The sequence below is a fragment of the Hyalella azteca genome, unplaced genomic scaffold (assembly GCF_000764305.2).
Source record: "Hyalella azteca isolate HAZT.00-mixed unplaced genomic scaffold, Hazt_2.0.2 contig10021, whole genome shotgun sequence".
Taxonomy (NCBI): domain Eukaryota; kingdom Metazoa; phylum Arthropoda; class Malacostraca; order Amphipoda; family Hyalellidae; genus Hyalella; species Hyalella azteca.
In genome coordinates, this window is record NW_025940074.1 from 131,659 (window position 1) to 145,469 (window position 13,811).

Sequence of the window (13,811 nt, forward strand, 5' to 3'; positions counted from 1 at the left end):
TTTCGCTATTTATATATCGTAAATTATCGCGCTATGATAATTTTGAACCCAAATACTCATTGTAAATGAATCTGGAATGCTATTTCCTGGTGATTTGATACTTTTATTTAAATCAAACTATTCGTCTGAGAGGTTGATATAGCTAAATGATTTGTAAAATAGCCTAAATAGGTCAGAATAAAAATAATCCAAAAACACTGAGAAAGTTTTTTATGAATTCGTGAGCAAGGTTTCATCTAAAGACGCAAAATAGTTTGGTCCCTGTGAATCCTTGGTCCCTGTGAATTGTAAAACCGGTCACAAGATCGGCCAGAAAAATGTTCGTTCCGTTCAAGCCTGTGCAATCATCTTTAAATTTTTTAGGACGATGAAAAGTGACCTATGATCGCGACTTGCTTAATCATTCATCAAGCATAAATAGTAGAGATCGGTGCCAATGATTTAACGCAGTTCTTTCAACCGGATTCACAATTTCAATTGATCTGTCAAAACATGTCATGAGCCATATAGCACAAGAATGAACGGGATTCATTCATTCAACTTTCTCGATTGAAAAAATATTTTCCGTGTGGGCAAAAAAAATATCGAATGCTGATTGATCGTCGTTTGCGAGATATTGGGTGTTTGCGGCCTACGATCCAAGTTATTCGAAATACACTCGCGCACTGCCCAAGAGGGGGCTTCAAAAAGTTCGTGGAAAATGGACATAACTGAAAATTCTATGAAAATAATATGGTGCCAATTCACCAAAGCGATCCTGTATCAATGTTTTATAACGTGTTCTCACCTTAACCCTTAAATTAATGTTACAAACGCGGGGCGCTCCGGCGCTACTCTGAAAGCATCAATGGTTCATACAACGCGGCATCTGCGGACATCGAGGCCAGCTCAAACATTAAATTCGCGGTAAAGCTTGGGTAACAGAACAGCCAAAGTATTGACTTTATGGAGAAAGCTTATGGTAACAGTACTTCAAATAAACCAGCAACCTACAACTTTTAAAAGCGAAAGGAAGTTGCTGGTCGTTCCAAAAGCGAAAGGAATGAGACCAATGATGCCCCTACAGAGGCAGGCCATTGCACAGCCCCAGTCTGATGGTCAGGGGCTGTAATAAGCGAATTTCAATGAGAAATCATTCGGCATCCCCGCTCCATCTGACTTCTCTTCATTCTGAGTACCAACATTGGCGCAGAGACGCGCGGGACCAATCCCAGCTCTCTGCACCAGTTTCTGGTCAGAATCGACAAGGAGGTCGAGCGGTTGAGCAAAGCAAAATTGGAGCAGTGAGTTGCGAGTTCGAGACCGCAAAATGCTGTGATCCTGTGAATGTTCAGTAATGTTGAGAATCGGCGACAAGCCTACGTCCTACTAAACGCTGAAACCGCTATTATTATTATTAATATTATTATTATTATTATTATTATTATTATTATTATTATTATTATTATTATTATTAATATTATTAATTATATAATAATATAATATATTAATATTACTATAATATTATCAGTATTATTATTACGATTATTATTGGTAAGCATGGCTCAGTTTACACAGATGGACTTATTGGCAGGTATCTGCGTTCAGAGAAATGCATCGCCCTAGATAGAGCATATATATGAAAATAATTCTTATGTCTTTGATCTTTTTTTCAAACCATTGTTTTCCACGAACTTTTTAAGTACCCTTAAATGTGATACAGCGAGTTTTCCATGATCGAATCCGTTTAGTTTTAGCCCCTTTCTCCTATTTGAAGCACATATATGACATAAACTGGTATTATAGGATACTATGTCTATCATGATGTAAAAAGTGATGCTTAATCGTATATTATTACCATACTTTAATGGCTGATGGCACTACAGAAATAACAATCGTCGTCTGTTTTTCAATTGCCGAGCGGCAATCTCTCCGCATCAGTAATCACCCTTTCTTCTTACCACCCTCTCAAGGGACCTAGCTTACTCTATTGTACATGTTGGCATGGTTGCGATGAAATATTATACGAGTTTAATGTGGATTCTAACAGCCTACTACGCTTTAAACATAGCTTGTAGGTTCACTTGGTTAAGTATTTTGTTGAAGGCGACTCCCATGGTTGCAAAACACCATGTTTTGCGCGTAGCTGGTAGATCTCTTTCATTGGGTGTATTGCACGCTGGGCTCTAGGGACCACTTTGTATGTGATGATTGGTGAGGTCTCCCATGACACCAGCTTAGATCTTAGCCATGATAAAAATATAAATAAATGCAAGGAACTCTTTTTATCCTATCCCCCATCCGCGTACAACTTGACCGCTCATCCCCACGTGAGTGAAATGCTTACTGTCTCTCACAGGTTGCGCGAAAGTGTATTGAATAGTATTAATTTGTATACTCATTCATGATTAAGCTCATCGATCTACTTTTCTATCTTAGCTTTGAAGAAAGATGTTTTAAATAGATAAATTGCTGAAAGTTCCCTAACAGTTTATAAATAATTCTGAAAACGTTTTGCCACTCTCGGTAAAATGAAATTTGGATATAAATTAATGTAGTCGTTTACGGCAAGATCGGATTTAAATGCATGCTGTGTTGATTGATCATAAATAGAAAAATAATAACAGCGATTTCAGCGCTGAATATTTATAGCTTGTTGCGGTCTCAAATACCCAACTCTTTAATTTTGCGTTGCACTACCGCCCGGCCTCCTCGCAAAAGTGTCGATTCAGTCCTCCTCTCCGATTCTGATCACTGTTGCACGGAACTGGGATTGAACCCGCCCGCACCTCTCTACTACGTCTACAATGTTACTACTCTGAACTGTAACCACTGGGCCATCCTGCCTACCAGAGGAGACCATTCTCCTAAACTTCTACATTAGTCATGAGATTTGATTGAATGTCGATTATGCTTTCTCTCACAGGTACACTGGATAGACATACCGAACTCAGGCGCAAACTTGTCAGCAGGCTCAATAGCGAACGGCAACCGAACAGCTTCTAAGTCCCTCAATTTTGAAAGGATTTGCATGAAATTTAGAGCACAAGTTCTCACTAGCAATGCGTTGCGGGACGCATTATCACAGATTCTTGAGTCGTTTCAGTTTTTATCATTAAAACGAGAGAACGCAACATTTACGCAACCAAACAACTCATAAATTAAATCATGAGCGATCAATCAAATCAATATCAAATTTCAAGATTAAATCTGCTGCTTCAAACGCAGTCCGCTGATGGTATACCATTAAGTAATATTATGCGAATGTAATATCTCTTGTCCTTTACTGGCAAGCCAAAGTTATACTTATATCATATGAAACAATTTCATGAATACGAACACCACTCCGAAAATAGTGAACGTCAACGTGAGACAAATAAATTTATTCCAAAACTGATGATAATAATAGAGTTAATAATACAAGCTAAATAAATCTGTAAATTACCACTATAGACTCAACACAAGTCTTTGCGGGATTTTATTTTATATTTTTGCATATGATATTTCATTGCTCCTGGTGTCAAGATTCTGGCAACATCGACAATCGGTATCTAAGTTCTAAGTCGTGGTCCTTCCTTGCTGCGTTAGGTGCAGTTGATATTGGCTACTAAAACGCGGCATTTTTCTTCATAATGTAAGTAAAATTTAGAGTTTTACATTATTGGATGTGTGCGGTGTTCAACTTTAATCTAAATGAAGCGTAACATGTCGTATCATAACAGCTTATTATAATTACACGACCTTTTGTGACAATGTATCTAATTAGGTCCTATTTTTTTACCATGATCATGTGTTGGCGCCACCGGCCACTTCACTTAGGAAGTTAGGTATTGACGTATTTGTAAAACCTGTCAACACTTTTAAATGCGTTCACTTTTTGTATCTACTATAACTACTATCAATTTCAAATTTTTAACTGCCAGTCAACTTGCATAAAAGCACTACGTTATCCGTCTAAGAGTATTTACTTTCCAATTTTAATTTACATGAGCGGATGAACTCGTAAGTTAATCACCTAATGTGATGAAGAATTAGGTACCTACCTACTCATTTAGTTTACTAATTTGAAACTCATTGTCAAGATTAATGCGTTTGAAATCGAAGTATTCTACATTGCAGTGGCAGTCAATCCCAGTCATTAGGTAACACAATTTATGGCTATAAAATGTCGATTCCTATTCAAGCGTTTGTATTATTTCATCATCTTGTTTAATAATATACCTAGATCATCAATCTGTGCTGCTGTTGCTTGGTAAACTCTTGACAAAAAGTCAGATATGAAACTTTTTTAACGCCGTAAAGTTGAATAGAAATTAACTTTCCTCTGTTTAGGAAGCAAACAATGTACCTAGGGATGCATTACATATTAAGTCAATAAATGATAAATTAATGACAAATGAAAGAATGATACAGGTGGGTGATCAGTAGAACATAGTGAAGAAATGGTTTTAAGGCTATACAACAAAAGGCTCACAAAGTTGTTCACGTGTTCTGGAATCTGGAGACTTCCCAAGTTCCCAGAATCCATGACCAGTCCTTGAGCAAAGGACTCTTCTCCCCTTTGTTTCCTGCCTGTTCTCATGGCTGAAGCACAGATAAGGATCTGGGTCCACCAGCTCACAGCTTGTGTAACTTGTGAATTACTGACACAGCAATGAGACTGAACACTAGCTTAGGCAAAACACTCGGATAACCCCAGCGATGATGCACACACATGGTAAATATGCAAATTCTTAGCACCATTGAGAACCACCAGTCTACCAGAAAAGCAGAAATATCCCTTATGATTCCAGCCTTAGGTTTATCATGCTTGATTAACAGGGAACCACTGGGAAACACAGCCGAAGAAATCACAGATAGAGCAGTGGGTTGCACATAACATCTCAGCAGATGAAAACGGTACTAGCACAGTAGCACCAATTATGAATCATAATTCAATTGTGCTCTTGTTAAGCTATTTTGGAAGACAATTTAGCAAACAATTTGTGCACGGGCTATATATAATTGATGATCTGCAATGATGAAACTCAAGGAATTAGGGAGAAATTCATGAGAGAAAAAATGATGGGTTGCCTGCTGAAGACCACCACTACCCTGGATGTGATGGACCATCATGATTCCTGCCTTCAGGAACGTAGCCTTCAACACTTCAAGCCGTCTGTATCTAGACCGTGGGTCAAACGGCCACTGGTCAAAGGAACAGAACTATGCTATGTTTTGGAACAGAACTATGCTATCTGAAACCTAACCTCAGATGCGGTGAATGTAAAGTTACGTAATTTAACGATGCCTCAAAGTCATTCGTTCCGTGGCCTGGTGGTGCACGGCAGGTGGTGGTGAAGGCCGGAAGAGGACAAAGCCGAGTGGTGCACGGATGATTGGTGTAGGTCCGGAGAGATCCAAGGCGTTTGATTCAGGGCTTATTTGTGCACAAAATTGGTGGTGCATGGCTGTGCTCCCAAAATGACAACACAAAATACATGGAGCAAAAAGCCATCCCCTCACAATATTTACAAGGCTAATGAAGGGAGCACATCCTTCAGAACAGCTACCATTACTGTCATATAGCAGGTGGAAGTGTTACACCACATATCGCAAGATACCCGAGCCCAAATGCTAATAAAACCAGTGCAAGGGCTGTCACTCGAGACATGGTTGCTGGACCATCTAGTGCTCCAACTGATTGACCTTAAGGGGAGCGTCTGGGTCCAAAATTGGCAATTTTGGCTTTTCCAGTTTTCAGTCTCATCTTAAGGCTGACACTCTGACCTATCCAATGGCACCAAAATCATCTCTGTGCGTTGATTTATGCGTTCACTACAGATTCTGCAAGGGAGGGAGGTGGGGGAGTTCTTTCACATTTAACATAAGGAATGATTCCCATATTGCACTATATATATAGCTAGTCTACAAACACTCACCTCCAGTAACCTTACAGCAGTTGTACGGGGTGGTTCCCGCACTGTCGCTCTCGCCATCCTTGACCGAAATTGAGCTCCAGTATCATTTAGTCGCATTCCTTGCAGTCTTGAATGCCGATTTCAAGGCACCCAGGACTTTGTCGGGCTTTACTAAACATTCACACATATTGTCACTGGAAACCTATCTCCTCCTAGAGTTTTGAATCTACATCAATGATACATACACTGTTTGATTTGCAAATAAAAGATCTACAAACTAAGGGGTTTTTTTTTGAATTTGTTATAGTTTGGATTTTATTTTGCAAAAAGGGGGGAGGGCAGAAGTAAAATAAAAAATTTTTGAACAAAAATGCTTCCACACCCACAAAAATGAGATTAAAAAAAGCCAAAGTTACGATTTTAGATATAGTCTACACATCAAATATATGTCTTGATGTTGTACTAGCTTGAAAATCATAGGACTGATTGTTGTGATTGACTTTCTACAGTATCCCCTTTTTGGCTGTTTTCTAAGAATTTCACCTTTTCTTTAAATTTGAAAAATTCGCACAAACAAAAAAAAAACAGAATTACGTTTTACATATGTGTACCAAATTTTGAATCGATCCGTCTGGTGATATCAGAGATATTGTTTACCCCCAGACGCTCCCCTTAACTAGGGAAAACTTAATTTAATGATAAACTTTGTAATTGACTTTTTCTTTACTCTTCTGCATGAAAAAATATATTTAATGTGCATTACAGTTCAACATTGCAAAGGAAAAATTATAAAATATGCAAATTTTCATTAATTTTCATTTGTCTTGTCATGTAAAAGTGCCATGTTAAATTATGATATGTAGCAAAAACCATCTTGATTGCCAAGCCCACAATTGGAATTGTCGATGAATACTTCTCAAGTTATTGTACAAACAAAAAACAATGTCACAATAAATGGTTTGTTTCATGTCCATTGTATAAAAGATATAAATTCTGCACAATTTTTAACCTCCTATTTTAACTGGGACGTCTTGTCTTGATATCGTCCTGGAATTCCCATTGAGTGCTGAAAATTGTCTTGGTTTTTATTACAAACCAGGACAAAGCGTCTTGTCTCAAATGGAAGAAAGTTCCAAATGCAGGAGTCTAATATTGGCTAACAGTCTCTGCAGAAGGTGGATTCTAGGGCGATAACTGTTTTATTTTTGTTTATTTTTTTGCACTAAGAGAACTTCCAAAGCACCAATGGTTGAAAAAGAAAAAATCAGAAATTTATTAAAAATATCTGCAAGGATAAAATTTTAATTAACCAGTCAAACAATAAAATATGTCATTTTCATTGTTTAGAAAATGTTCAGAAATTTTCATATCAAAATGCTGGTCATTTCTCTTTTTGATCCAACCCCTGTGTAATTACATAAAATGCTGGATTGCCTATGTAGATAATATTTCAAAATGGTCTGTGCATGACCTTATCCAATATTAGGATGGAATAAATGTTATTATATACATTAATAGGAAAAAGTTTTCAAAATAGTCTATTCCATTTTAATATTGGAAAAGTCATGCACAAAGCACTTGGAAATGTTATTTATGGAGGCATTCTAGCATTTTGTTATGAAGATGTTATGAACAATTGAAATGTGGCATCTTAATGTTTGATTGTTTGACTGAATTGAAATTTGATCCCTGCTCAGATATTATTGGTAGATCTTTGATTCAATACTCTAGCCTATAATAAATGACAAACCTCTCAACTGCAAAGAGGCTAAACTGTTATTGAAGAGGAACACCATCTTTCAAGTTGATAATGCCCCAATCCATGCCTCTGGAATTGCTAAAAAGTGGCAGGAGGAAAATTATAATAAAATTGAGCATCTTATTTGACCATCAGAATTGCCAGACCTGAATATTATTGAGCATTTATGGTCAATTTTAGAGATGCAAGTCAGAAGTTCATGCCTGTCACCATCGTCTTTGAAAGGAGAGCTAGAGGGAGTTTTAACAGAAGAATGATTTTAAATTACTTGTGAAAAAATTCACAAATAGTATGAATTGATACCTCAGATAATTGAAACTGATTTGCTGTTGGTGGACAATATATTTTGTGGATTTCTATTTGTCAAGCCCCTATATAATCAAATAGATAAAGATTTCAAGGAGTCCAATTTATGCTGCACTGCTAAAATTATGTTTTGACTGCTAATTTACATGATGTGGCACCTATGATTGTGAATTTATGTAATGGTGTATGTCATACAGTTGTAAGTTGCAGCATTTGCAACATCAATAAACCAGGAAGTCTAAAATAGAGAAACATTTGAAAATGGAATGTTCAATATTTGCATTTATACTGTTGAGAGAAAATTAAAAAATTGCAAATTGAAGTGGAGATGATTGTGCAAATGCACAGACTCATTTTCTGATTGATACAGTTTTAAGTCAACCCTTTGAATTTGTTAATGCAGAATTGTAGCATTTGTCTTAATCTGCTCATTAACACTAGGGAACTATCTTATTAATTTCAGTGCATTGAAATTGTCTGGAAATTTTTCAAAAGTCAATTGTTCAAAAATTTTTGCTGTTACCTGTTACTGGGTAATTTAGGGGATAGAGCTCTTCATTTAGCTAAGCCTGTTCCACAAATTTGTTGAAAGTGCAGAAAAATTGGCAATATGCTGCATTGAAGAACATAAACCTCCTATAGAATTGTAAAATAAGTGTTAGGATGGAAGCTGAGGTTCTGATCTATTTCAATTTTTTTTATCTCTAGCATTAGTCTGTTGCTATTCCTTCTGCCTGTTATTTGTCAGTTGGGCTTCCCATTTTATAGTAAAGACAAGTGCTGAACCTATTGATTGATTCATCTTTGACAGCAGTTATACTTCCATAACTTTTTCATCCAATCTACCATTGCCATAGCTTATTCAGTTAACATAATTGTAGTGACCACAAGCTTGCCAAGATCATCATCTCCATCTTACTGTTGAGAGATATTTGACATGTCCAACTTGCTTCAAATTCCAGATAGTTAACTGGTCTGTATTCTATTTCTAGAATGGAGTCATTGCAGCTTCGAGGTACCCTTGTGGGTCACAGCGGCTGGGTCACCCAGATTGCTACCAGCCGCAACTTTCCTGACATGATTCTGTCCTCTTCACGAGGTAAGTCTATATTGTCCATCTTAATCATATTGAAGAATCTTTTTTGAGCTTGATAATTTTTCATTTGTAACTGTCAAGACGAAATAGAGAAGTTTGTCATTGGTTGGTGGAAGTAGCTAAGGAAAAAGGATTTTGTTGTCTCGTTTATTATTTTCACCTTCCTAATTACCAGCCTAAATTGATTTGGATTCCATGGCCTAACATCTAAACAAAGTGACAATTCTTCAAGTATTGAGCACAGGTGTTTCAGAGTATTTCTGATTTTCCAAGAAAACATTCATCTTATGGTCTGAAGGGCTGTTGAGATAGGTGCAAAAAAATACACACATCTGGAAAATTAGTTTTCCCTGGTATGAAGACAGCTCACTCATGAACGATTTTTATTAATAACTTTATTTACATCTCCAGACAAGTCTCTGATCCTGTGGAAGCTTGTGAGGGATGAAAACAACTATGGTGTGCCCCAGAAGCGCCTTCATGGGCACAACCACTTCATCTCTGATGTGGTAAGAAATGCATTAAAATTAATTTCACAAACAACTCTATTTCATATGCTGAAATAGTTGTGTATATGTAACATATAAGTGCATACAGTCCCAGGCTCTAAAAAATACCGTGCCAATATTAGGTAAAATAAAGACCTACCCATTTAAAAATTATAGATTTATAACTAGGTCTTCCAAATTGTCCTTTAGTCATTCAATACCTATTGTAATGCAACGAAATCAAAGAAATGACAACCAGAAATCTTCATGTCCAAATCCATAGTGAGTTTTCGATTTTGTTGAAATTCTTGGGGCCTGTTTGAGAAATTTTCGTCATTGATAGAGGGATAAACTTCACTAATTTTTTATGATTATTTAATGTTATCCTTGCCTAAACTTTATGTTCAGCCTCAATTTCAACTCTGGTATCAATTTAATATGTTAATACAACATAAAGGTTTTTTAAATTTTGTATGATTTAGCTTCCTAACTAAGAACTAGCATTACAAGCCTGGCAATTTATGAGTCTGTACGCCAGTAGTACTCAGGAGGGTTGGTACACATTTCAGTGATAAGTGCAAGTGCAATACGAGGAATAAATTTAATTTTTTTTCTGGACTCTGATACTATATTAGTTTCAAGATATTTGCTTGTGTTCGCACCTTCAGCATTTGTAGATAGTGAATTTTAGGTATAATGACATTTGTTGCACACAACGCCATCAGTTGTGCATAAGTGCGTCTGATGGTGCCGACATCAAACAGTGCAAGAGTGACTACTGGTGTCGCTGAAGGTTAGTTTTTAAGCTAATCCTTTGGAAAACTCCAGCTACAGTTAAAAGTATGATCCCAAGTTTGCTCAAAAATGAGCAACTGTCTGCAAAGATTTGCAATAATTAATCTGAGATCTGTCACTTGTTGAGTTGTCTTTAATTACGCTTGTTAGTGTCTTCTACCGATTGACGTTTCGCGGTGTCTCAAACACTTATTGTTTTTGAGTCTCTGGCTACTGAGTGCCCAGAGTTATATTGCTCCTCACTGTCAACCGATGCATTGCATCCAGATTCTATCGTCAAAACCTAATGTTTTAAAATTGTTAATTTCAGGATGTTAATATGTTGACAATTCCAGGTGCTGTCTTTGGATGGACATTTTGCTCTTTCGGGATCCTGGGACAAGACCCTGAGACTGTGGGACTTGGCTGCTGGCAAGACTACCCGCCGCTTCGAGCACCACACCAAGGTCGGCACCGCGCCTGTCAGACCTCAGCGTCTCGTGAATCGACTCGGGCCTTGCATAAGCTGAAACCTTTTTTTCATATTTTTTTTTATTGAAATACAAGAGAAGTGCTGCGGTGTAAGTAAATGAAGTGTAAGTAATTGAAGCAGTCTAGTTCTGCGTGTGGGCAGCTCAACGGTGATTAATTTGAAGCTCTGGATACTAATTGGGTTACAATGCCTGGTTATTTGACAATAGGAACTACATGTGGGAACTACAATAGGAACTACACAACTACATTTTGTGTCATGAAGCAGCACGTACCAGAAGAGAAAAATTAGAATAAGGGGTGAAAAGAAGTTCGCATCAATGAACTTAGTGTACATATTTGCTAGTTAGAATGGTTGCAGGTAAAATAAATTATTTTGCTGCAAAATAAATGGTTGACCCACTGGCCTCCGTTCATAGACCTAATCATTTCTGTGCAGGATGTGCTCTCGGTCGCCTTCAGTGCCGACAACAGGCAGATTGTGTCTGGATCTCGCGACAGAACCATCAAGGTATTTATTTGATTGTGTTGATGAATAGTTCCTTGCATGAGAAACTCCATATGAATTGTTTCATTGCATTTATGTGAGCATGCGTTTATTTGACCACGAATTGGTCAGTTTTGTAATCTAATCTTTGTTTTTGAATTTGAATGAATCCGCGAATGATACTTTAACATGAAATTGCATTGTTTGAATGTTGAATTCTTTCCCGATGACAGTTCATCTGCCAAGTAAATAATGATGCTAATGGAGTTGAAAATTTATTGTTGCATAGGCAAATTACTTTTGCAAAATACTGTCAACTGTTTAGAATGACAAGTATCCTATGGTCCGACTCCTCCTTTTAGAACGTTCTCTTATTAAACCTCTAATGAGGAAGAAACCCCCCGAGTAGCTTTATTTAATGTTTTTTTTTTTAAACTCGTAGCTGTGGAACACGCTGGCTCAGTGCAAGTACACCATCGTTGAGGACTGCCATGAGGACTGGGTGTCCTGTGTCCGATTCTCGCCTTCCAACAACAACCCCATCATTGTCTCCTCGGGATGGGACAAGACCGTCAAGGTATTCAACTAGTTTTTATGCACTAACTGGCGAGAGTAATGGAAAAATTAACCGATAGAGCTCTCATGAATCAGCGGCTCCCTACCAGTGTATGCGCTATGTTGTTTATGCGCTCTGGCCTTTTAAAACACTTCGATGCAGCGAAAATTTATTTTTTCTGAAAGCGTTCTATTATCGTCGTTAGATTGAAACTTTCTTATCATTATGATAGCGTTTAGTATCACGGATGTGGATTAAATGCGCATTAAATGATCTGATTTCAAACATGATGGGTCCGTTCACAGGTTTGGAGCCTGACCAACTGTAAGCTCAAAACTAACCACTACGGCCACACCGGCTTCCTGAACACCGTGACCGTGTCTCCCGATGGTTCCCTGTGTGCCTCTGGTGGCAAGGACGCTAAAGCCATGCTGTGGGATCTGAACGATGACAAGCATCTCTACACTCTAGACCACCCCCACACTATCAACAGCCTCTGCTTCAGCCCCAACAGATATTGGCTGTGCGCCGCTACTGGACCTTCCATCCAGATCTGGGTAAGATTATTGCTACACTTTATTTGCTTTCTCCTAGAGTCATTCCTCACTATTCAGCCAGGTATGAAAGATTCACATGTATGATTTCAGTACATTACTTGTGCTCCGTTACAAGCATAGCATCGTTTTTCGATCAGATATAGTTCAATAAAATGCAGTCGAAACGGCTTTCATTGCAATTTCATCAATCGTTCGGCATTTTGAAGAAACGGTGAGAAATAAAGTTGACTTTTTCTGTCCTAGGATTTGGAGGGCAAGAACCTGGTGGACGAGCTCAAGCCTGATGTCATTTCCCACAACTCGAACTCGAAGGCTGAGCTTCCTCAGTGCCTGTCAATGGCCTGGTCCTTCGACGGCCAGACCCTCTTCGCTGGCTACAGCGATAACAAGATCAGGGTCTGGCAGGTCAGCGTGTCTGCGCGCTCTTAAATATTCCAGTAAAAAAACTGGTCTGATGAGACTTTCATTTATACATTTCCTCGCCTCGACAATGCCTACAATAACGATGGGGTTATCTGGACCCACAATCGAGCCCATTGTGACTGTCCTAGCTGCGGATACAAGTAGAACAGAGAGTCTTGGAGATACAAAATTTTTGCACTTTCCCAACAATAGTCTAATTTGATGACAGTGAAGAACAAATGAATTCTGGCTAATTGCGAGCATTGCATTTAAATTTTGAGGCTCGTTATCTTCATCAATTCGTCTGTGTACTTTGATTTTTTTTCTCACTCAACGAGAAGAGCTGATTTGGAACCTGAAGTGGTGAAATTCTCGATCTGGGTATTAATGGTACGTGACGAGCTTAGCACTGTGAGTGACGAAGGGCTGTAAGTCTCGACTAATAAAAGCCTCTTAAAAAAATGTGTTGATATCCATTTCATAATGTTCAAGCCGTCACTAGAAGTAGTAGTAACGGATAGTGGTTACTAGTTTCGGTGCTGGTACAACTCGAGCACCCCTTATCGCTTGGCGTGTATGGAAACCCAGGATTTAGGTCATGGTATACCGTGGCGATGGTGCCGCGGTGAACCAACTAATTAAATTTTATAACGAAATTTTTGTTAATCTTGCCATGTCATGACCATCAACTGCTGCGATGGCTTACAACCATCTCGATCCGTTACGCTAATCGCAGGAAGTGCGAAGTTGATAAACGATGTTGACCGCACTGTTACCCTGCCCATGAATCGGAAGTCTCAGCTCGTGAACTGAAGTCGCCAAAAGAAACGTTCTTGAGATGTTCCTCGACAATGGTTAAAGTCGAGATTTATTCACGATAGCGGGTCGTTGTATGTTTTTCCGAATTGTCTACGACTGAGAGAAATGTGTAGCAGTTGTGAACAATGGCCCGATGGTCATGGCTCAGATTAGAGATGTGGGCGAATATTCATAAAATGATAGAGATGTTCGAAGC

At 38.2% G+C, this 13,811-nt stretch overlaps 1 protein-coding gene across 1 annotated transcript; it reads left to right on the forward strand.

Annotated features, from left to right (window-relative positions):
* The first annotated feature begins 3,515 nt into the window (after positions 1–3,515).
* LOC108674591 (guanine nucleotide-binding protein subunit beta-2-like 1) lies at positions 3,516–12,849 on the forward strand. The gene is made up of 8 exons (XM_018162557.2): positions 3,516–3,613; positions 8,937–9,043; positions 9,452–9,549; positions 10,659–10,769; positions 11,234–11,305; positions 11,724–11,858; positions 12,143–12,394; positions 12,638–12,849. Exons 2-8 carry the CDS (start codon positions 8,938–8,940, stop codon positions 12,821–12,823), a joined length of 960 nt encoding a protein of 319 aa, XP_018018046.1. The 5' UTR covers positions 3,516–3,613; position 8,937; the 3' UTR covers positions 12,824–12,849.
* The last annotated feature ends 962 nt before the right edge of the window (positions 12,850–13,811 follow it).